Source organism: Papio anubis, chromosome 2, assembly GCF_008728515.1.
Source record: "Papio anubis isolate 15944 chromosome 2, Panubis1.0, whole genome shotgun sequence".
In the NCBI taxonomy this organism is placed as follows: Eukaryota; Metazoa; Chordata; class Mammalia; order Primates; family Cercopithecidae; genus Papio; species Papio anubis.
In genome coordinates, this window is record NC_044977.1 from 39452681 (window position 1) to 39476439 (window position 23759).

General features: G+C 46.1%; 1 protein-coding gene across 3 annotated transcripts in view; it reads left to right on the forward strand.

Moving 5' to 3' along the window:
* The window catches only part of PLA1A (phospholipase A1 member A), a 32652-nt gene extending 10887 nt beyond the window's left edge, over positions 1-21765 (forward strand). For 2 of the 3 annotated variants that reach the window (XM_003893968.5, XM_009200051.4), the window contains 9 exons: positions 167-344; positions 865-973; positions 4413-4514; positions 7441-7530; positions 9430-9597; positions 11096-11185; positions 16729-16837; positions 20656-20820; positions 21338-21765. In XM_003893968.5, the coding sequence (XP_003894017.1) occupies positions 167-344; positions 865-973; positions 4413-4514; positions 7441-7530; positions 9430-9597; positions 11096-11185; positions 16729-16837; positions 20656-20820; positions 21338-21422 (1096 nt within the window). In that variant the 3' untranslated portion in view covers positions 21423-21765. Of the gene's footprint in view, positions 1-166; positions 345-864; positions 974-4412; positions 4515-7440; positions 7531-9429; positions 9598-11095; positions 11186-16728; positions 16842-20655; positions 20821-21337 lie in introns of all 3 variants that reach the window. The other variant, XR_643431.4, reaches the window with a different exon arrangement.
* Positions 21766-23759: the final 1994 nt, after the last annotated feature.

Below are 23759 nucleotides of genomic sequence, written 5' to 3' on the forward strand. Positions count from 1 at the left end.
GGGCTGACAACTTTGGAATTGTGTCCTCCCTATGCTCCAAGTGCTGTGTAATAAACTCCTCTAGTTTTGACTTCTTTTCTGGGTTTGGGATTAATAGAGGTTTTACATGACAATGAATATCCACTTGGTGGGTAATTTCTCCATCCGTTTTTGGGCCCCTCTCTAGGGTTTTAGGAACAAAGCCTTCCTGGATTGATAAATTCATTAGAACTCTTCTGCGTGCAACGAATGCTAATGTGATTGTCGTGGACTGGATTTATGGGTCTACAGGGGTCTACTTCTTAGCTGTGAAAAATGTGATTAAGTTGAGCCTCAAGATCTGCCTTTTCCTCAATAAACTCCTGGTAGGTGCAGAAGAGCTTCAGGTGAGTTTGGGCTGCGTATAAGGAGAGAGGGTCAGAAAGACAAAAGCACTGCCTGAGGAGGCTTAGGGTGGAAACAGAGTCACTGGGTAGCTTGGTGGTCTTGGGTTCAAATCTTGACTTTGCCACTCACAGCACTGACCTTAGGCAGGTTATTGAACATTCTGAGCTTCCTGCTGCTCCTCTGTAAAATGTGTCATGGCACATTGGACAGCGAATGCAGATGGCCTGGCACTTAGTTGTCCCTCAAGAGAGAATGGCCGTGGTCATTACTCACATACTTTGGGCACCAAAAGGAGAGTGAGTGGGTTGTGAGGGTGGGAAGCCCAGGAAGAGAAGAAGTGATTAATGATGAGAGTGCTGTCCATTTTCCCTCCAAAGTAAGTGTGGTGGTTCTGTCATGCCCAGGGCCTCGGCTTCTGAAGCTTTCGGGGAAAGCCTGCCACTGCGAAGCCAGCAGACTCTGTGGCCCACAGGGAGCTCACTGCTCCTGCTCTTCTAGGTGCTGGGTGTGTCGGAATCCTCAATCCACATCATTGGTGTTAGCCTGGGGGCCCACGTTGGGGGCATGGTGGGACAGCTCTTCGGAGGCCAGCTGGGACAGATCACAGGTAACATTCATCCCTGCCCATCCTCCAGGCTTTAGAGATAGAAAAGCTTTCCCTGAAAATGTCTCTTCTAAGGCAAGCAGAGGGGAGTACGGAGCCTTTGTTCTTACAATCAAGTCACCTATTACCACTAAAATTTATTTATTGTGGTTCTTTTGTATAAAACGGTGTGTGTTATTATTGCATGATTTCTAATATCAATGTGAGAGGCCATGTATTTCTTTTTTCACTTTTTATTTTTAAATTTCTTATTTAAAAAATTTTATTTTAGATTCAGGGTTTACGTGTGCAGGTTTATTACATGGGTATAGCATGCAATGCTGAACTTTGGGCTTCTAATGATCTCGTTGCCCAAGTAGCAATCAGTACTTGATAGGCAGTTATTCCACCCTTTCCCCTTGCTTTTCCTCCTCCTTTTGGAATCCCCAGTGCCAATCGTTCCCATCTTTGTGTCCATGTGCACCCAATGTTTAGTTCCCACTTGTAAGTGAGAACATGCAGTATTTGGTTTTCTGTTTCTGCATTAATTGGCTTAGGAAAATGACCTCCAGCTACATTCATGTTGCTGCAGAGGACATAATTTCATTCTTTTTTATAGCTGTGTAGAATTCCATAGGGTATGTGGACCACAGTTTCTCTATCCAGTCTACCATTGGTGGGCACCTGGGTTGATTCCATGTCTTTGCTATTATGAATAGTGTTGCAATGAACATACTAGTGCAGGTATCCTTTTGGTAGAAGAAATTCTTTTTGTTTGGGTATATATCTAGCAACGAGATTGCTGGGTCAAATGGTGATTTTATTTTTAGTTCTTTCAGGAATCTTCAGATTGCTTTCCACACTGGCTGAACTTATTTACATGCCCACCAACAGTGTATAACTATTCCCTTTTCTCTGCAGCCTTGCCAACATCTATTTATTTATTTTCTACTTTTTAACAGTGGCAATTCTGACTGGTGTGAGATGGTATATCATGGTGTGATGATTAGTGATGGTGAGCATTTTTTCATATGTTTGTTAGCCACTTGTATGTCTTCTTTCAAGAAGTCTCTTTTCATGTCCTTCACCCTCATTTTAATAGGGTTGTTTTTTCTTGTTGATTTGTTCAAGTTCCTTATAGATTCTGGATATTAGTCCTTTGTCAGATGCACAGTTTGTGAATATTTTCCCCCATTCTGTAGGTTGTCTGTTTACTCCATTGGTTGTTTCTTTTGCTGTGCAGAAGGTCTTTAGTTTAAGCCTCACTTGCCAATTTTTGTTTTTGTTTCATTTGCTTTTGAGGACTTGGTCATAAATGCTTTGCCTAAGGCTAATATTCAGGAGAGTATTTCCCAGATTTTCTTCTAGGATTTTTATAGTTTGAGGTCTTACATTTAAGTCTTTAATCCTTCTTGAGTAAGTTTTGTATATGGTGAGAGCTATGGGTCCAGAATCATTCTCCTGCATATGGTCAGCCAGTTTTCCCACACCATTTATCAAATAGGGTATCTTTTTCTCTAAAAAAAAGTGTTAATTTTTGTCAACTTTGTCAAATGTCTGATGGTTATAGGTGTGCTTCTTTATTTCAGTGATCTCTATTCTGTTCCATTGGCCTATGTATCTATTTTTGTACCAGTACCATACTGTTTTGCTTACTGTAGGCTTATAGTATAGTTTGAAATTGGGTAGTGTGATGCATCCAGCTTTATTCTTTTTGCTCAGGATTGCCTTGGCTATTTGGGCTCTTTTTTTTGTGCCATATAAATTTTAGAATAGATTTTTATAATTCTGTGAAAAATGACATTGGTAATTTGGTAGGGATTGAATCTGTAGATGGCTTTGGGCAAAATGGATATTTTAATGATATTTATTCTTCCAACCCTGCATAGAATACAGAATACTTTGGCAAATATTATGCAAAAGCATAGAATATTTTTGCATTTGTTTGTGTCACCTGTGATTTTTTTTTTTTTTTTTTAGCAGGGTTTTAGAGTTCTCCTTGTACAGATCTTTCGCTCTTTTGGTTAGGTGTGCTTCTAGGTACTTTATTTTTGTGTGTGACTATCATAAATGAGATTGCATTCTTGATTTGGCTCTCAGATTGAATGTTCTTAGTGCATAGAAATGCAACTGACTTTTGTACATTGATTTTGTGTCCTGAGACTTTGCTGGAGTTGTTTTTCAGGTCTAGAAGTCTTTTGGTCAAACATTTAGGGTTCTCTTCATTGATGAAGAGAGACAATTTGACTTCCTCTTTTCCTATTTAGATGCCTTTTATTTCTTTCTCTTGCCTGATTGCTCTGGCAAGCACTTCCCCTTCTATTTCTTTCTGAGCCTCAGTTTCTACATCTGTAAAATAGTGGTAACAGCCCACATCTCCTTGGCCCACTGTGGAAATAAACTTTACACAGTTTTGCTATATACATGTAAAAGTGTGGAGGACTTTATGCTTCCAGAGCCACTCTCAGTTAATAAGGGACTGGAGTTGTATGGCAAAAACCCTTAGCTTCCTGGCCTTTCAGTGGGACAATTCTGGGTCTTGTTTTACAGAATCTCACAGAGGCACTCCAGTGGGGTGAAAGCCCATGGGGATATCCTACTCACTACTATTTTCCTTTATTTCCTGCCCTGCTTTCCCACTCCCTCACCATGCTTTCCGAGACTTTCTCCCAAATCTACCTTGAACTCTTGTGGCAGGGTCTGCTTTTTGTAGGGGAAGGGAAGAGATCCAAACTGAGACATGGGAATAGTAGTATTCACAGTAATCACTGTGTTATGATGAGGACTACAGTGTGTAAAACTGCCTGGCATAAAGCCTGGTCCATAGTTACTGCTCGAAGAAATTGTAGCTATTGCTGTTACTACATGAAGGCAGTAACAAGCTTTACATTATATTAACTTCTATCAAATAATTGGTGTTATCAAGCTCTTTTTTTTTTTTTTTTTTTTTTTGAGATGGAGTCTTGCTCTGTTGCCCAGGTTGGAGTGCAGTGGCATGATCTCGGCTCACTGCAACCTCTGCCTCCCGGGTTCATGCCATTCTCCTGCCTTAGCCTCCCTAGTAGCTAGGACTACAGGCGCCCGCCACCACGCCCGGCTAATTTTTTGTATTTTTAGTAGAGACGGGGTTTCGCCATGTGAGCCAGGATGGTCTCGATCTCCTGACCTCGTGATCTGCCAGCCTCGGCCTCACAGAGTGCTGGGATTACAGGCATTAGCCACCACGCGCAGCCTCAAGCTCATCTTAGAGCCAGAGAAACTGGGTCATTGAGAGGTTACCTCTAGAGAGACAACAGAGAGTGGGGTTTCCTGAGGAAGATGGTCCTCAGCTAATTCTCCCAACCCTTGGGTCTTTTCAGGGAGGCTCTATGATCTGCACTGGAAGTGGTGGGTGTGTGGTGGGTCCATGAATGTTCCTGCAGCTGAGAGGAAAGTGGTCCCTCATATCAGTCTCTTCTCACAGGCCTGGACCCCGCTGGACCTGAGTACACCAGCGCCAGTGTGGAGGAGCGCTTGGATGCCGGAGATGCCCTCTTCGTGGAAGCCATCCACACAGACACTGACAGTGAGCTGGGGTGACCTTCCTGGGGTGAGGGAATGAGCTCAAGGCAGCGCCTAGGAGGCTGGCATCTAGCTGTGTGACCCTGGGCAGAGATGCTCTGCCCCCTCTCTGAGATTCTGCTGCACAGTAAGGAGTTTACCAAAATTATATTGAAAGTCTCTTCTGGCTCTGTCTCTGTGACCACTGAGGTGAATGGTTGTGTTTTTAGCCACCATAGGCAGGAGGATTCTCACTCACAGACCAAAAGTACTTGGTTATGAGTCTCACTTTCTGATTCAAACGAATGCAGCAACAACAGTGTGCTAAGCAGTACTGGGTAGGGCATTGCTGTCTGGCTGACTTATGGGAAAGTCATGAAGCTTTTTTAGGATGGGTGTGCCTGGTCCCAAGGGATTGGGCCCCCGCAGGCAGGTAGGCGTGTCACAACTTCCCTCCTCCCCAGATGACAAGCTTGGCCCTTCAGTCCAGTGGAGAATAAGAATCCCTCTTCTGGGCAGGGCGCTGTGGCTCACGCCTGTAATCCCAGCATTTTGGGAGGCCGAGGTGGGTGGATCATGAGGTCAGGAGATCAAGACCATCCTGGCTAACACAGTGAAACCCCGTCTCCACTAAAAATGCAAAAAATTAGCCAGGCGTGGTGGCAGGCACCTGTAGTCCCAGCTGCTCGGGAGGTTGAGACAGGAGAATGGCGTGAACCCAGGAGGTGGAGTTTGCAGTGAGCCGAGATCGCACCACTGCACTCCAGCCTGGACAGAGCGAGAGTCTGTCTCAAAAAAAAAAAAAAAAAAAAAGAAAGAAAGAAAGAAAGAAAAAGAAAAAGAAAAAGAATCCCTCTTCCAGTAGTGACAGGCACAGGAAAGGTTCTCCAACTCTCAACCCGTTTTGACCAACTTAAGTTCTTCTGACCAGTTGGGAAAGGCGGGGGCATTCCTCTTCATTTCTGCTCCGCAGCCAATGCCCATGAGGTCTGTGCTTAGTGTGGTGGGTGCAGGGAGAAATAACATCTGTCCCTGACCAGAGGAGCTTGCAGCTCAAGTGAGAGATGTCCACGTCTCTTTTCCTGTGGTCAGAAGTCTCTTTTTGGCATTTAAGACTCATGATTCTGAAAGAAACACACGCAGTTATATTGTTCAACCCTTCTTCCCACCTTTATTTCACAGATAGGAAACCAAAGCCCACAGGCCTCATCCTAGCTATATTAGGTGAGTTAAGCTTGTTCATTTAAAAAGTGAATCCTGGCCGGGCACAGTGGCTCACGCCTGTAAGTCCAGCACTTTGGGAAGCTGAGGCGGGCAGATCACAAGGTCAGGAAACCGAGACCATCCTGGCTAACACAGTGAAACCCAGTCTCTACTAAAAAAAAATTCAAAAATTTAGCCGGGTGTGGTGGCAGGCGCCTGTAGTCCCAGCTACTCGGGAGGCTGAGGCAGGAGAATGGCGTGAACCCAGGAGGCGGAGCTTGCAGTGAGCAGAGATCCGGCCACTACACTCCAGCCTGGCCGACAGAGCGAGATTCCGTCTCAAAAAAAAAAAAAAAAAGTGAATCCTTTCTATCCTAAAATTTGCTAAATATGTGACTTATTAGGTACCCATTTATCTAAGCGAGGCCTCTCAGGCCCCTTCAAAGTTGGAGCCTCTCCCTGATGTGACTTAAAAAGAAAAAATTATATTTATTCAATCACTATTTATTAAGCTGCGTGGCAGGTGCTGAGAATTTAGCAATGATCAACACATTGAATGAGGTCCCTGCCTACATGCTGCTTACAGGCTACATGGACCGTAGGAGTCACCAAGGGAAGCCCGGATGCCCATTAGAGAGTGTCTGCAGTAGGGGTCCGGGTGAGAGATGATGGTGACTTGGGTAAAGGTGGTGGCAGTAAAGACAGAGAGAAGTAGACAGATTCAAAATATGTTTTGGAAGTAGAGTTGACTAGACTCGTGAAGGGCTGCATGTGGGGTATGAGGGAAAGGCAAGACTCAAGGGTGGCTTCTAGGTCATTTTTTAACCTCCAGGTTGATGGCGGTAAGCAAATAATACACAATCATTTTCTTCCAATAGTGAAAGGTGATAGGAAGGAGAAAGTTGGGGTCTTCAGCAGCTGGGCCTGAGCCAGTCTGAGGGCTCAAGTCTGCCACAGTGGAGCATCCAGGAGTTGATCACAGGGACAGAATGAGGGCAGAAGATGCTCTCTTACCTCAGCTCTGGAGCCGTGTCCTATTTCCACTCAGGAGAGCACAAAGATATGTTTTAGGGGGGACTGTGGAAATGTGACCCCAAACATGTTTACCTGAACTATTACTCAAAAGAAAACTGATACTACTCAATGAGGAAATTTACCAAGTTTATAACATTTACTGAGTTACAAAACCTTGTGTTACAGGATATTTTTCTTGATTTTCTTAGGCAAATATGAGCATCTTACCAACTGAATCTCTTTGGTTCCTTTTAGCATGAAAAATCCCTTTAGAAAACTGAGAGGCTGAGGTGGGTGGATCAACTGAGGTCAAGAGTTTGAGACCAGCCTGACTAACCTGGTGAAACCCTGTCTCTACTAAAAAAAAAAAAAAAAAAACAAAAATTAGCCAGGTGTGGTGGCATGAGCCTGTAATCCCAGCTACTCGGAGGCTGAGGCAGGAGAATCGTTGAATCCAAGAGGCAGAGGTTGCAGTGAGAGATCGCACCACTGCACTCCAGCCTGGGTGACAAGAGTGAAACTCTGTCTCAAAAAAAAAAAAAAAAAAAGAAAGAAAGAAAAGAAAAGAAAAGGAAAGGAAAGGAAAATCTGTCTGAGGGCTCATCCTGTGAAGTCTCACAGCACTTAGAAGTGACGGGGCAGACAGTGGGTGGGCTCCTGAGGTCAGAGTTTGAGGTCTGCTGCCAGCCAACTCCCTGAAGCAAAGAAGTTAATGGAGTTCTGTCTCCTTTCAGATTTCGGTATTCGGATTCCCGTTGGACACGTGGACTACTTTGTCAATGGAGGCCAAGACCAACCCGGCTGCCCCACCTACTTTTATGCAGGTCAGAAATCCAGTAAAAGTTGGTATTTGGTGACCCCAGAGATTGGAATTCACCAACAGCTGTTGTGTTGAGTCAGCCAGAATGGCCCACAGAGGGTCTGCTTGACAAGTGTCCTTTGCTATGTCCCATAATGCCTTACTCAGAGTGTATTCAAGGATGGACGTCTTCAGAGCCCAGGCATTTGAGGGGAGGGTGTGGCACAGTCCACACCAACTGCATCCTCTACAGAGCCTTGCTTTGGCAGAAGCAAGCCATCTTGCCCAAAGCTAGTGAGCAGAAGGATCAATTCACTGCCCAGTCATTTCACCACATTTACCAACTCTAACAGTTCTCTAAAATTGTTTTCAAGGTGATCTTTTTGAACACACTCAATGACCGGACATTTCCTCTCTTTAAATATAGCCTTCTGGAATGTTCTTTTTAATATATTTATTGATATATTCTTAGCATACTAAATGTGTCAAAAGCTAAGATCAATAATTATTTGGTTTTCTTATATCTTATGAATATAGCCAATATATCAGCATTTCATATAAAAATTTAAAATGCTGAGTTCTGTTTACTATGTTTTTAGTCTTGTCTTGCTTTACTAAATTTTTAACATTTTAAGGATTCCTTTGACAATCTTATTGAATAACTACTCATTGATTTTACCAAATTTACTAGTTTTCCAAAAACATGCTTCTTTTTGCAATTTGTGAATTTCTCAGCAATTCTGATAAAATACGAGTTTGGTTTCAATGGCTTTTGAAGATTTGGTGGCATTTCAATTGACCACTTTTCACTTTTTCTCCATAACACAATTTGAGAAGGGTTTAGTTTGTCTCTGCCCCAGTTCCCTGTTGCAGCTGGAAAGAGCTTGACCATAGAGAGTGTCCCAACCACAGGGGAAAGGAAAGTCAAAATTCTGCTTGGCTTTGGTTGCAGGTCTCAGCAACGAGGTCTCAAGGTGTAGGGAGAGTTTGAAGACCCCAGGACCCTGGAGTTGTAGCTCACCACATACTTCTTAGTTCCAGCCAATTTAACCAATGTCGAATGCTGCAAACTTAAATAGTAAATAACAATGAAACTAAGTTTTGGTAAACTGGGATATTTGACAAATTCAGCATATCAGTCATTTGGCCCGGTGAACCTCAGCACATTGGCTGTAGAGAGTGATCGACCATAAACTGCGGCTGATGTTGGGTATAATGAGGTTGTAAAAAATTTGTTGTATGGGTGATGATGAAGAAAGTAAAAATATGCACAAATACCCATTTTGAGAAGTGGGGCAGCATCATCAACTCTCTATATATTCCCATTTTATGAAGGAGAGTTTGCATGATCATATAAGAATCCATCTCAAGGCCAGGGCATGGTGGCTCACACCTGTAATCTTAGCATTCTGGGAGGCTGAGGCAGGTGGATCACCTGAGGTCAGGAGTTCGAGACCAGCCTGGCCAACATGGCAAAACCCTGTTTCTATGAAAAATGCAAAAATTTGTGAAGTGTGATGGTGTGCACCTGTTAGCCCAGCTACTCAGGAGACTGAGGCAGAAAAATTACTTAAACCCAGGAGGCAGAGGTTGCAGTGGACCGAGATCATGCCATTACACTCCAGCCTGGGCAACAGAGTGAGATTCTGTCTCAAAAGAAAAAAAGAAAAGAAAAGAAAGAATGCATCTCAAATCAAGCAATTTTCTTGATGGATTATGCTTATGTATCTCAGGAAAAGTAAAATGAAAAAGTAGAATGTAGTAACCATGTACACTAATATTTTGAAACAGTGATTTGAGGGGACTCACATGCATTTATTTACAGCTTGCTGGAATATAAAATTCAATAGAGTTTCAGTGAGCAGCACAGAGGGAATTCCATTTGTCTTGACTGAAACTTTGGTTGTGTTTTTTCTCTGTTCAGGTTATAGTTATCTGATCTGTGATCACATGAGAGCCGTGCACCTCTACATCAGCGCCCTGGAGAATTCCTGTCCACTGATGGCCTTTCCCTGTGACAGCTACACGGCCTTCCTTGCCGGACACTGTCTGGATTGTTTTAACCCTTTTCTGCTTTCCTGCCCAAGGATAGGTAAAGTGCTTCCCCTTTGACTTCCTTTGACAATGCGAGGAAAGTTCAAGCCCTACTACTTGTCCCCTCTTAATGTCCTGATCTCCTGTGGTCAAGAATTCTATCCAATTGGGGAAAAGAAAATTAAGCAATGAGGTGCTCAGCCTGTTCTTACTTGGAGATGGATGGTTGGTTCTCGTGCCCCAACCCTCACCCTCTATAGTGTTCCCTATGGCCATCCTTGCTCCACACACACCCTTCCCACATACAGGTCCCCCCACTCTTGGACCAGATGCTGCTTATAGATCTTTCTCACTTCTTGCCATTCTCCAGTTCTTCATAGACCCTAATTCTCTGTGTGGTGGGGAATCCCTAAGAGTGGAACACAAGACCCACATTAGAGGTCTGAGATTCTGGTGGTCTCATGGCAGCTGGGGAGATGCCTAATTGCTGGGGGGCTTGGGTACCTTCTTGGATGATCCAGGCCAGTCTGGGGAAAGGATGCCAGGAAGGCTGCAGGATCTGGCCTCTAACTCACTTGTGTAGACCATTGCTATGAATATCTTGTGGTTATCCAGGATGAAGAGCTCCAGGAAAAACTCCTGGGCAGTGGAAACGGTTTCTCTCCTTCCCACACTCTCTTGCTTCCCGCTACCCCTGGCTGCCACTCAACTGTAGCAGCTTGCTACTGCTTATATGAGTGAAATGGGTACCAGCTTGACAAAATAGTAAAGTAGGGTAGCTTCCCATGATAGAACAAGTCAACATTATTTCCTACTCATTGTGCATATGTCAGTTTCCCCTACATGCCATGGACCCACAGACATAACAGCCGCTTCACACTGTCTGCCCAGCCTCATGTCTCACTACACTTTCCCTTGCACTGAACACCGGACGGTGCTAACTACTTGTACTTCCAAGTGTACATCAGGCTTCCTCACCTGTGTGCCTTGGCCATAACCATACTCTCTTCCCAAAATGCGCTCTCCCCACCTGTCATCCACTAGTCTTCAGGTCAAACACTTCGTGCTTCACCGTGCTCCCACTGCACGGGATGTAAGTGTCATGAAAACAACTGCTATAGGAGATTGGTTTTGCAAGTTAGAGATGCAGTTTCAGATTTCCTATAATTACCTGCCAAGAATGAGTCAGATGATCTAAAAAGCATAGTGCCATTTATGTGTGTGTTTACTGCCCACTGGACCGAGTTGCTGGGATCCCAGGACTCACCTCAGAATACAGCATGAGGACTTGGGGCTTCTTACCGTCTATCTACTGATCCTATTTCCTCCTACCCTCCAAATTTACCCTCCAGTGGGTTTTCTCTCTAGAGTGGTGTTTAGGAGTGTCCTCTGGCTGTCTCCTTTCTGCATTCTCCTTTCTGCGCTCTCATAGTGCGTGTGGAGTGTAGATGTCTGTGGAATAAATGGGTGCGTGAATTAATAAACATGTGGCTGGGTGCTGTGGGACCCTAAGATAGCCTTCTCAGGACTCTGCTTCTTTGCTTCTTTATTTTCAGGCCTGGTGGAACACGGCGGTGTCAAGATAGAGCCACTTCCCAAGGAAGTGAAAGTCTACCTCCTGACTACTTCCAATGCTCCGTACTGCAGTGAGTAGGGGGAAATGCATGAGCTCAGCTCTGCCAGGGTGCCACCAGAAGAGTCCAGGGCTTCGGCTTGGGCTGTGCCCAGCCCAGTGTGGTAGTCTGGGTGGGAATGAATGATAAGGGCAAAGGCAACACCGGAGGTGGGACAACAGCCCCTGGTCTGAACCAAAACTTTCAGAGTCCAACCGATTGCTCTTCAGATGAGGACTTGGGGCTTCTTACCGTCTATCTACTGGTCCTATTTCCTCCGACCCTCCAAATTTACCCTCCAGTGGGTCTTCTCTAGAGTGGTGTTTAGGAGTGTCCTCTGGCCATCTCCTTTCTGCTCTCTCATTTCCCACTTCTTGGTGCCCACCCTATGTGTTTCTCACCCTGGCAGCCTCCAAGGTGGGGGTCCCTGGGAAATACTGAACCTTTCCCTCTGCTCTCCTTCCCCTTCACAGATGCATTCCGGCTTCCCACTGTTACTCCTAACCATGGCATTTCTTTGAAGCTAGGATGCTAATGGTTGTAACAATGTTAAATGTGAAAGAAAAGTGTGTCCGGAATCCATGAAATACATTACAAGCTGAACCATCATCCTTCTCTATATTATGTGCATCTTAACTAGGGTGACTATATTTCCTGGTTTATGCTGGTTATCCTGGGATCCTGTCTGCTTTATCATGTGTACAGGATAAAGCATGCTGGTTTGGATATAAACTGTATGCCACCCAATTTTAACTGATTTTCTGGTCAGTTCGTGTCGGGTCAGTGGAGGGATCTTTGTGACAATATCTTCCTGGTACTAGAAGGCCTGGTACCATGTGATATGGAGCCCAGAGCTCAGACTCTGTGCTCACCTAGACCTGGATTTGAATCTCAGCTTCTCTATTTACCAGCTGTGTGATCAGGAGCAGGTTATTTAAACTCTCTGAACTCTATATCCTTATGTGAATACAGGAACCATAACAGTACCTACTTTAAAGAATCAATTGTGAGTATAAAATAAAATGGACACAGGAGGTCACTAGTACTGGGACTGGAACCCAATCAGTAATAATTTCCTTCCCTTAGTCAATCGGAGAATTTGGGAGAGGAATAGTTAGGGTGTTTCTACCTTCATGCCAGAGAAAATTTATGGCTACCTCTTAGGAACAAAGTGGACTACAGAGTCAACTGTGGCTTTTCACATCCTTAACAGCTCATTTGACAACCCACTGGGAGACGTAGGGAAAGGGAAGCTCTGAGAGACCAAGTGGCATGCCTAAGGCTCCACAGCTGGGTGAAAAGGTCAGAAATCAATTCCAGGTCTTCTGACTCTAAAATCTATACTCCTTCCTCGCCACAACCATGGTTCCATCTTCTGAAAACCTGCTGTCTGCAGGCCGTATGTCTCAGCTCCCCTTCTGTCAGCGCCACCCCATCAGAGCTGGCATGTGGGAGGATGTTTTGTCTGGTGGTGGACGCGGTGCTGCCAGGACCAGATGTCCTGGCTTTTAATTCCAGCTGCTGGGCAGATTCACAGCAACCTGAGCTGGCGCCTCTATGTCTGTGCAGCTAAGAATACACCTGGCAGGAAAGTTTGGGGAATGCCTGGAGGTTAAAAGCATGTTAAGGTCCCTGCTGAGGGGGTTCACAGAGCCATACTTTTTCTGACTGTTTCATATTTGTTGTGAGACCACCTCCCCATGCCTCCAGAAGCATAGCCATGTTGGTTCCAAAACCACAGAGGGGTACAGAAACAGGCATGCCTGCCTGCATGCTCTGCCGTAAGCTGTCACTTCTAGGGATGGAAGCTGGATCCTCCCTGCTCTCCCTGGACAGATATGGGTATGTTCAGGAGTGGGTAGGGAGAAGCAGCTCTCCAGCTACTCTTAGGCCATCATGGCACTGGGCTCCCATGCCTAGCACCGTTGGCCTGCTTTGACTTCAGCAATGTTGACCTGTGCCAGGCATGCACCAGTATGGGCAAAGGATCTTCTAACAAATAACTTTTATACAATATATTCCCTCATAGAACAGTTTTTCACATAGTGTACCTTCTCTCCGTTACTTCACCCCATCCTTACCATGTCCTGTGTGATAAGTTGGGGGCTATTGCTTGCAGATGAGGGAACTGAAGCATGGAGAGGCTCAGTGTCTTAGGCAAGGCAGCATGGTTTGTAAGCAGCAGGGTTGGGGCTTGGATCCAGGCCTCCTGACCCACCACCCAGGACTCTATGTTGTATGACATGAGACATGTTCCTGTGCACATTTGATTCCACTAATTCCCACCCACCCAACATTAGGCCTGGCTCCCTTGGGGCCTCCAGGGTAATTTAGTGAAGAAAGAAGCAGGCCAGGCGTAGTGGCTCACATCTGTAATCCCAGCACTTTGGGAGGCAGAGGTGGAAGGGTCGCTTGAGGACAGGAGTTTGAGACCAGCCTGGGTAACATAATGAGACCCAGTCTCTCCTAAAATTGTTTACAATTAGGCAGGCATGATGGTGCTCACCTGTAGTCCTTGCTACTAGGGAGGCTGAGGTGGGAGGATTGCTTGAGCCCAGGAGCTGGAGGCTGCAGTGAGCTGGTTATGCTACTGCATTCCAGCCTGGGCAACAGAGCAAGAACCTGTTTCTTAAAAAAAAAAAAAAAAAAAAGAAGAAGAAACAGAATCTTAGAAAACTTTCTTAATCAATGATACCTGCTAGCAAAGGAAGAAGTATTAATAATATAATATAGCAAACTCAGCCCTGAGAATTAAATTCCTAAAGCTTATGTAAGTTAGTTATTTTTTCCACATTGCAAATATCATCCATTCCAGTTCAGCCCTTGCCTGTCCCCATAACAATTGATATCCCATAGTAACATCTGAGAAGGAGAAACAGATGGGGTGTGGTGTCAGATGTCCTCCTCTGTGGAGGGGAAACAGTCAAGGCTCTTTTTTTCTCGTGGATTCTTGGCATCTTGGCACCTTTTGGTGAGCCCTGTTACCCCAGGGAGCCCAGATGGGCCATAGCACTCCTCCAACTTAGTGCTGAGTTCACCTGCATCCAGTTTATGTTCCCCTCCCCAATGTTAGCCCATAAAATATGGCAAATGAAAAAGTACAGGTAGAGTAGAGGTGAAGGATTGCATCTCTAGCTGTATCTCCATCACCAAAGGAGCCTGGGAAAATTCCCTGAGACTAAAGCGATTGCAAAATGCCACCAGGTGCACCTACCCCTTAATAAAAAAAGGGACAGTGTGTTAGGGAAACTGTAATCTTTCTTTTCTTATTTATTTATTTATTTATTTAGAGACAGAGCCTTACTCTGTCACCCAGGCTGGAGAGCAGTGGCATGATCTCGGCTGACTGCAACCTCTGCCTCTTGGGTTCAAGCAATTCTTTTGCCTCAGCCTCCTGAGTAGCTGGGATTACAGGCATCCACCACCATGACTGGCTACTTTTTTTGTATTTTTAGTAGAGACAGGGTTTCACCATGTTGGCCAGGCTAGTCTCGAACTCTTGACCTCAGGTGATCTGCCCGCCTGAGCCTCCCAAAGTGTTGGGATTACAGGCGTGAGCCACTGCGACTGGCTTTTCTTAAATTTTTTAATTCTTTTTTTTTTTTTTTGAGACAGGGTCTCCCACTGTCACCCAGACTGGAGTGTGGTGGCACAGTCACGGTTCACTGTAGCCACAACCTCCCTGGCTCAGGTGATCCTCCCATCTCAGCCTCCCAAGTAGCTGGGAATATAGGCACATACTACATGCCCAGCTAATTTTTTGTTTTTGTTTTTGTGTAGAGACTGGGTCTTGCTATGTGGCCCAGGCTGGTCTTGAACTCCTGGGCTCAAGTTATCTGCCCACCTTGGCCTCCCAAAGTACCAGGATTTCAGGTGTGAGCCACCATGCCTGGCCTGTAATCTTTCTTACCTTCTCTTGTCAGAGGGACAACAGGTCCCAGGGATATCACCGTGGCCCACGTTTTACATCCAGTCTACGTTGGCGATACTCACCTTGAGAACTCCAGCATCCACGCTGCTCAAAGGAGAGTCCAGATGCCACATAGGCAACCAGTGGCCGCAGGGCGAGGAGCAGTCTCCTATACACACAGCCTCCTTTCCTGACGCTGGGTGTGTGGAGAGGAAGCAGGGCCGTTGCTATATTTTATGAGTTAATTCTCTCTCTCTCTCTCTTTTTTTTTTTTTGAGACAGAGTTTCACTCTTGTCGCCCAGGCTGGAGTGCAATGGCGCCATCTCGGCTCACTGCAACCTCTGCCTCCCGGGTTCAAGTGCTTCTCCTGCCTCAGCTTCCTGAGTAGCTGGGATTACAGATGCCCACCATCATGTCCGGCTAATTTTTATATTTTTAGTAGAGACAGGGTTTCACCGTGTTGGCCAGGCTGGTCTCGAACTCCTGACCTCAGGTGATCCGCCCGCCTCGGCCTCCCAAAGTGCTGGGATTACAGGCGTGAGCCACCGTGCCTGACCTTACGAGTTAAATCTTTAGTTTATGTCTTAGTCTATTTGTGCTACTATGACACCGTACCTGAGACTGGGTAACTTACAAAGCTCAGAAATTTATTTTCCCACAGCTCTGGAGCCTGGGAAGTCCCAGATCAAGGCGCCGGCATTCCATGTCTATAAGGGTTGCACTCTCTGCTTCCAAGAAGGTGCTTTGCTGTTGCGTTCTCCAGAGGGGACAGATACTGCGTTCACACACAGCAGAAGGCAGGACGTCAAAAAAGGGCCTTGCCAATTCCCTTGAGCCCTTGTATAAGGCACTATTTCATTCATGATAGTAGAGCCCCCATGATGTAATCCCTTCCCCCAAAGGCCCCACCTCTGAATACTGTTGCACAAAGCATTCAGTTTAAACATGAATTTGGAGGGGACACAAACATTCAAAGGATAGCCATATATGACAGATGCATTTGGTTCATTCAAGATCATCCCACCATGAAAATGTGAGAAAACAAGGGGAAGTAAAACAGTAGTATTACAAAATAACAAAAACCAACATTACTGAATGCTTCCTAGGCACAGGCACTGGCCTGAGGACTTCATACATATTAACCTATTTATCTCAGGCCTAGGGTGTCTACTTTTTTTTTCATTTTTTTGAGACGGAGTCTTGCTCTGCCGCCCAGGCTGGAGTGCAGTGGTGCGATTTCTGCTCGCTGCAAGCTCCGCCTCCTGAGTTCAAGCGATTCTCCTGTCTCAGCCTCCTGAGTAGCTGGGATTACAGATGTGCACCATCACACCCAGCTAATTTTTGTATTTTTAGTAGAGATGGGGTTTCACCATGTTGGTCAGGCTGGTCTCAAACTCCTGACCTCAGGTGATCCACCCACCTCGGCCTCCCAAAGTGCTGGGAGTACAGGCATGAGCCACTGCGCCCGGCCAAGTGTCTATTTTTATTATCCTCAATTTACACTTGAGGAAACTGAGGATCTGAGATTATAGGTAATCTCCTCCTGGGCACACAACTACTAAGAGATAGAGCCAAGATTCCCAACCACACTGCTGCTCTCTGGGGTTTTTGCTCATTGTACCTTCTGCCCTCTGGCCCAGTCTCTGTTGTGCTTTGGTTTCCTAGTGCATCACAGCCTCGTGGAGTTTCACTTGAAGCAACTGAGAAGAAAGGACACCAACATCGAGGTTACTTTCCTTAGCAGTAACGTCACCTTCTCATCTAAGATCACCATGTACGTAAGTGTCCCACCTGGTTGACCCCTTCCCTTAGGAGCTGGTTACTTTTTCATTTTACACACATGGACAACCCAGGTCAGGTACTGTGTGATTGCGGATTCCGGGGCCCAGCCAGCTCGGCTGGGGGCAGCACCTACTCTAGATCCAGCCACAGACACAGGCTGGGGAGCTGCTCAGTAGTGGGTCCAAGTATAACAGATTCAGATGAGAGCAGGCAGGGCAGGCAGGCAGCAGGGACGGCATGTCGCAACATGCCATGCCAACATGGTGGAGAGGACCTAGGAATCAGGTCCCTGAGAGGAAACAGTACTCTGGAATCCAGGCAGTGCGGGTATCAGGGATGTCAGTAGGGAGGAGGGCCTCAGTCACCAGCCCAGGGAGGGCTAGCCAGAGCCTGGAGAGCACCCACTCCTGGGAAAGGAGAGCAGTTCTAGGTTAGTTATCAGAATGGAATCTGAGGCACAGGGTCAGTCAGCAAAGGAGTGCAAGCTGAGGGCCAGACTGGCGGCCAGGAGGGCTTGATGATTCCTGGAACTGGGGCTAATCATTCCCTTCCTTTGTTGGGGCAGACTTGGGTTTGGGGGCTGGTGGAACTACGCTTGAAGTGAGAGGGTAAAGAACCCCAACTGTAGGGAGCCACAGCCTGCAGGGGATAGGAAGGCAGCAGCCATGGTGCATACTTCTTTAAAAAGCAACTGGTTCGTTGTTCACAAGCCAGCGGCAGACAGACTGTCAGATAATGTCACTGTCTCAGTCAGAGTCCGGTCAGGAAAACAGAGGAGGTCCAAGAGAAGGAATTTAGCACGGCGAACTCATTACAAGTGTGTTGGATGAGCTGAAAAACTGAGAGATGGGGACACAATGCAGAATGTACTCACAACAGGAGCCACGACCACCCTAAGCTAGAGAGACAAAGCAGGAGTGGCACTGGCAAAGCTGGGTCCACAGGGAAGGCTGCTTGGCAGGAGCTGAACCCATGGGAAGTGCAGCCCGTCTGGAATCCCTGCCCAAAGCAGCCACCCACCTGAGCGTGCTTCCACTGGGTTAGACCTCACTGGAACCTGCTGGTGGGGGAACCTGCAGGGGAACAGATCAATCCAGAGCAAACAGGGAAATGACCGGTGCATACACACTTAAATGTGTCAGCAATGCCCTGAGAGTGAAAGCATGGAAGACGGAGCCTGACCGAGTCTAAGGAAATGATGAGCAGAGATTTGGAGGCTTTCCAGGAGCTACCCAGGCCAGGCTTAGGGAGAAAGTGACACTTCTGATGTGTATGGAGCACAGATTTAGGGTTACGGGGATGGTGTGGGGCTGGAGAGGCAAGTCAGGGTCAGACCCTGCCAGGCTTTGAAGGACAAGTTTTTTTATCCTGAGAGTAGTTTGGAGAGCCACTGGGAGTTTTAAACAGGACAGTGATGAGATCAGATGTGAGTTTGGAGATGTTTCTCAGGCTGGGATGTTGGACGTGAACTCTGCTAAGAGGCACTACAAGTTTCTGCTGGAAGGAGCGCACTTCTTCGCTCCCAAATCCCTGGCCAGTAGCTGGTGTTCCTTCTGGCTCACCCAAGGTCACACAGCTACATATAGCCATCAGGTTTCCAACACAGGCCTGCAGGTGCCCACAGGGCCTTGCAGACTGTGGCTATGTATCAGTAAGCCAAATACCTTTCATTAGACCCGCTCAAGGTTGTGCTACTTCTAGAAGGGTGTTTTCGTCATCTTCTAGCCCATTGGTAGGTCCAAAAACACTGGCAGGAGTCATGAAAATGACCCACACCTCTGGCTGCACATTAGAATCACCTGGAGAGCTTTAAAAAATATTGATGCCCGCCGGGAGCGGTGGCTCAAGTCTGTAATCCCAGCACTTTGGGAGGCCGAGACGGGTGGATCACGAGGTCCGGAGATCGAGACCATCCTGGCTAACACGATGAAACCCTCTCTCTACTAAAAAATACGAAAAAAAAAAATTAGCCGGGCGTGGTGGCGGGGGCCTGTAGTCCCAGCTACTCGGGAGGCTGAGGCAGGAGAATGGCGTAAACCTGGGAGGCGGAGCTTGCAGTGAGCCGAGATTGCGTTACTGCACTCCAGCCTGGGCAACAGAGCGAAACTCCGTCTCAAAAAAAAAAAAAAAATTGATGCCAAGCCCCCCACCCCAGAACAATCACATCAGGGTCTCTGGGCACAGGCTCCACAGCTACACTTCAAAAGCTCCCCGAAGAATTCCAGTCAACGTCCACAGATTAGCGCTTCTTCCTCCCCGAGCGGGTTCACATAACTCTTTTGAAGAAGGCACCAGAACATGATTCACTTCTTGCAGATCAGAAACTGGGGGAAAAATGGGGAGAAGGTTACGTGTGGTCTTTCTCCAAATTTCTATAGCTTTACGCGACTCTAAGATTTTCTTCTAATTGGAGAATTAACCTGGGCCAACTCCCCAAATCACTCACTTAAAAGATTTTTCATATTCCTTGAATTTTACAAACTCTTCAATCTAAGCTGTTTCTTAAAGGAAACAATCTTATTTTTTCCTCTGAGGTATTTCAAAAGACTTGTGAATTAAAAAAAAGAGGGACTGGTTTTTAAACAAAATTATAATGATCTTCTCTTAGAAGGAAAAAACAAGATATATGACTAACCCTGGACCAAAAAGAACACAAAGAAGCCTTGTCATCACTCTGTGAAGGCCAGAAACGAACAGGAAACCGAGTTGGCAGGGGTGGCTCCCCACACCCCCTGGCCCCCGCCCCCCGCCGAGAGGAACGCAGCGCCCTCCTTCTTTCCTCTTTCTCAGAGTTCCCCTCAGAGGCCAGGGAGGATCACAAAGGGCCCCACAAATCAAATTCCTTCCCTAGTTGGGTGGTGCAGCCCTGCTGGGCGCTCTCCCTGATCCCCTGCTCACCACCCTCAGGCTCTGCTGGCTGGGCTGTGCCTTGCACTCAGCATGAAGACTGTCCTCATTGAATCTCACGATTTTTTGCTTTTGTCTCCAGTACCTAGTACCTAGGGGGTACCACAGCCCTTTTGGAAGCACGCTGCTAGGTTGATCACTTCATACTCCTCCCTCATCTTTGTCTCAGTCCAAAGTGGTGCCTGAATCTTTAAACAGATAGGGAATCTGAGGGGCAAAGCCAAGAGGGTGGGTTAAGACAGAACTGGATACTGTTTTCACTCTGAGCCTCCTAGGCCTAAGTCAGTATGAACCAAACCCCGTGGTTCAAGTTCATAGCAGCATGTAGGGAAGCTGGGACTTACACCTAGTTGCTAGTGACTCCACAGCCACCTTGCCAGGTTAGGTAACTTTTCCAAAGCCACACAGCTGGGAAGACAAAACCTGGGTTCCACCCAGCTCTGTCTGTGCCTCATGATCTGTTTTGTTGTCGCTGTTCCCACCCACACATTCATACTTAGCCTAAAACAGAAAAGTCCTTACACAGAATTCTTTGAAAAGGAATGTTCTAAAAGAGGGTTTCTACTTCTGGGTAATTGGATGTGAAGGTGAAGGTCTCCTCCAGCTGGGAATCCAAGAATGAGGAACAGTTTTTCCAGATATGAAAATCCAGGAGCTACTATTTTGTTGCAGTGTCCACTTGTTCACTCTAAAAAATCAACAACTACTTTCTTGGTCATATTCAAAGCTGGAGGTGTGGGCAGAGGGGCTGGTGAGGGTGACACAAAGGACTGTGGTAAGGAGCTAACCCTTTGGTGCATGACAGCCAACCAGTGCCACCAGCAGAGCCTGATTGGAGCCAAAGGGAAAGTACAGGCCATAAGGGCTGCAGTCCTTTACTTTCCCTTGCCCCTTTCCTTGCAGACCTAAGCGGCAACTTCACGGGAAAGGAATCATAGCTCATGCCACCCCACAGTGCCAGATAAAGCAAGTGAAATTCAAGTTTCAGTCTTCCAACCGAGTTTGGAAAAAAGACCGGACTACTATTATTGGGAAGTTCTGCACTGCCCTTTTGCCTGTCAATCACAGGTAAGCCCCAGTATCCACTTCCCCCCGCCAGACGCACACACACATCAAAGATCAGTCCTGGCCTTAGATGTGCTGCCTGTTGAGATTCAAGCTCATCATAGTGATTACCATCTTAGAAGCAGAAATGACAGAGACCCAGCTTTCCAGAACCTCCTGTGGGACCATCTTGGGTTGGGGAAATTCGACTGTGTTTGTTCTACATATTTAGTTTCTATGTAAGATTTCATTAGAACAAAGTTTTCTCATTGCATATTTTCTCCTCTGTGGCCTCCACTCCAAACATATCATGGGTCACATTCATGGGTGTGGATCCAGAATCCACATCCCCTTTCCCTTCCTCTGAAGGCATTTATGTCATTAACCTTACCACCCCCGGCCCTTGGACCACATGAACTGGCTCTTAATTGTAGGTGACTGCAGACTTCTTTCATCAGACATCATGGAAATTCAAAAGCCACAGAATGCCAAGCCCTGTCTGCTCACCAGCCACTGCTCTCTTATTGCTCTTCTCTTCCAGAGAAAAGGTGATCTGCTTACCCGAACCGGTGAACTTACAAGCAAGTGTGACTGCTTCTCATGACCTGAAGATAGCCTGCGTATAGTTTAACCTGGGCAGGACACATCTCCCTGCATTTTTTTTTTTGGAGGGAGGTGTGATGAGGGATGTGTGTGTGTGCAGCTTATTGTAGACCATTACTGCTACGGAGAAAGGCAAAGCTCTTATTTTCTCCATAATGAGCCACCCTGGAGGGGAGGGAGAACTCATTTTACAGAGCTTGGTTTCTGCTGCTGATCTTATGTACATACCCATTTTAGCTCTCCCATGCATACTTAACTGCACTTGCTTTAGCTCCTTGTATATCTGTACTTAGGATTCAATAGAAACATGTACAGAGTAAACAATTTTTTAAAAATAAAACTTCATGGAGTACCTGAATCATTGAACTGTTTTACTTGAATGGAATTCTGTTACCTACAAAAAGTTGAGATTTATACTCTGTAGGATTGCAGAAAACAGTATTGCATTATCTGTATTAAAATAGCAACTAAAAGAAGTACTTGGAACAAGAGAGGGGATGAAGGGTGGGGAGGAAGATGGCACCATTTACTAACCCTTACCATTACCTCCTTTGGATATCTGGAAGGTTTGAGGGATCAGAGAGATCTTGGGGAATACAGGTGGATTTCCTCTGGGTTACTGTTTCCCAAACTTTGATCTTTGTAAATAACCTTGTATCAGCCGCAGCCCAGCCAAAAACAGATGGTGCGCTCAATCTGTGTTGGGAGAATTTAAGAAAAGGACTATTTGCCGTAGTCTTTTGTGGGGAAACCACAGGGATAATGTAGTTCCCTGAAGCTACTGGCAGTAGAAGCTGCTACTACGCTACCCTTGAAGAGGCCAGAGGAGGGGCAGCACCGGGGGCTGCAGACCTGCCGTACAGGGACACAGTCAGCCAGCAGCAACCCCGCAGGGAGGGAGCAGGAGCAGATTCTCTGACTTCACTGTTCCTCCTCCCCCATTTTCCTGCTAGTGCTCCCCATTAAGGACCCCCAACAGAAGCCAGAGGGCAAATAACACATTGACATGGCCTAAACAGGCCTGCGGCATATACAGCAGGACAGAGAAGGGTGTAGAGTGGATGGGAAGGGGGTGGGGAACTAACAGATATGGCACACGCCCTCACCACTTTCCTAAATCCAGGTTTCCCCTGGATTCTTTTATTCTTTAAATTCACTTTTTTAAAAACATAAATAAATGAGCTTTAAAAGGAAACTGCTGACTTGCTGATTTGCTCTCCACAAGAAAGAGTGGGAGAATGATGGAAGCAACAGGCTGCAATGACTCCATCTGGGCCAAGTCAGCCAGGGCACTGAGAGCTTCGGCCTTCGTCCAGGCCTTGGAAATGCCACCAAAAGGACAGGTGAGGCTCACAAAGATGTTTAACTGTCTGCATGATCACAGTCATGTCTAAAGAATACACATGTTCCCTACTGCGTAGGCTTTCAATTTTCTACTTTTCTTCAAACCAAAAACCCTCCTTTCCTTTTCCCTCTCTTTACTCCACGCAGGTTCCTCCCTGGAGACAGTCTTACCCTGAGCTGTATTACGCTGCACTTCCATTTGCCATCCTGGGAGACACTGCTTAGCACATACTTCTTCCTTAGTTTTCCCCACTGCTCGTTGCTTCATTTCCAAATGTGTATTACATTTCTGTGATGAAAATCATATTGTGGGCCGGGCACGGTGGTTCACATCTATAATCCCAGCCCTTTGGGAGGCCAAGCCGGGTGGATCACTTGAGGTCAAGAGTTCAAGACCAGCCTGACCAACATGATGAAATAAATCCCATCTCTACTAAAAATACAAAAAAAAAAAAAAAATTAGCTGTAAATTAGTCAGTGTGGTGGCACACTCCTGTAATTCCAGCTACTCAGGAGGCCGAGGCACAAGAATTGCTTCAACCCAGGAAGCAGCGGTTGCAGTGAGCTGAGATCATGCCACTGTACTCCAGCCTAACAGACAGAGTGAGACTCCGTCTCAAAAACAACAACAACAACAACAAATCATGTTTTGTGATGTTGATGCTAACTGGTGTTAAACTGACTCAATCTGTTCTGCAGTGGCCTCACACTTCCATTCTGCTTTTGGCCATAGCCCTGGGTTTCTTTGGGAATATTTTCTTATTTTTAAACACTGTTAGACTTTCTCACATGTTATTTTGCCCCTAGTTAGAAACTTTGGATTACTACCTTACATGGAAAAACCAGTTTCTCTACTCATAAATTAATCCTAGAAAGAAATATAATGAGAACATTATAATGTTTAACATTCCAACTAGATACTGTGGTCCGATGCAGGCTCAAAGTCCCGGGCCAGTTTTTTCCTTTTTTTTTTTTTCTTTCATGTTCAGAAGGCAAAATTTTTTCTTTACTAAAAA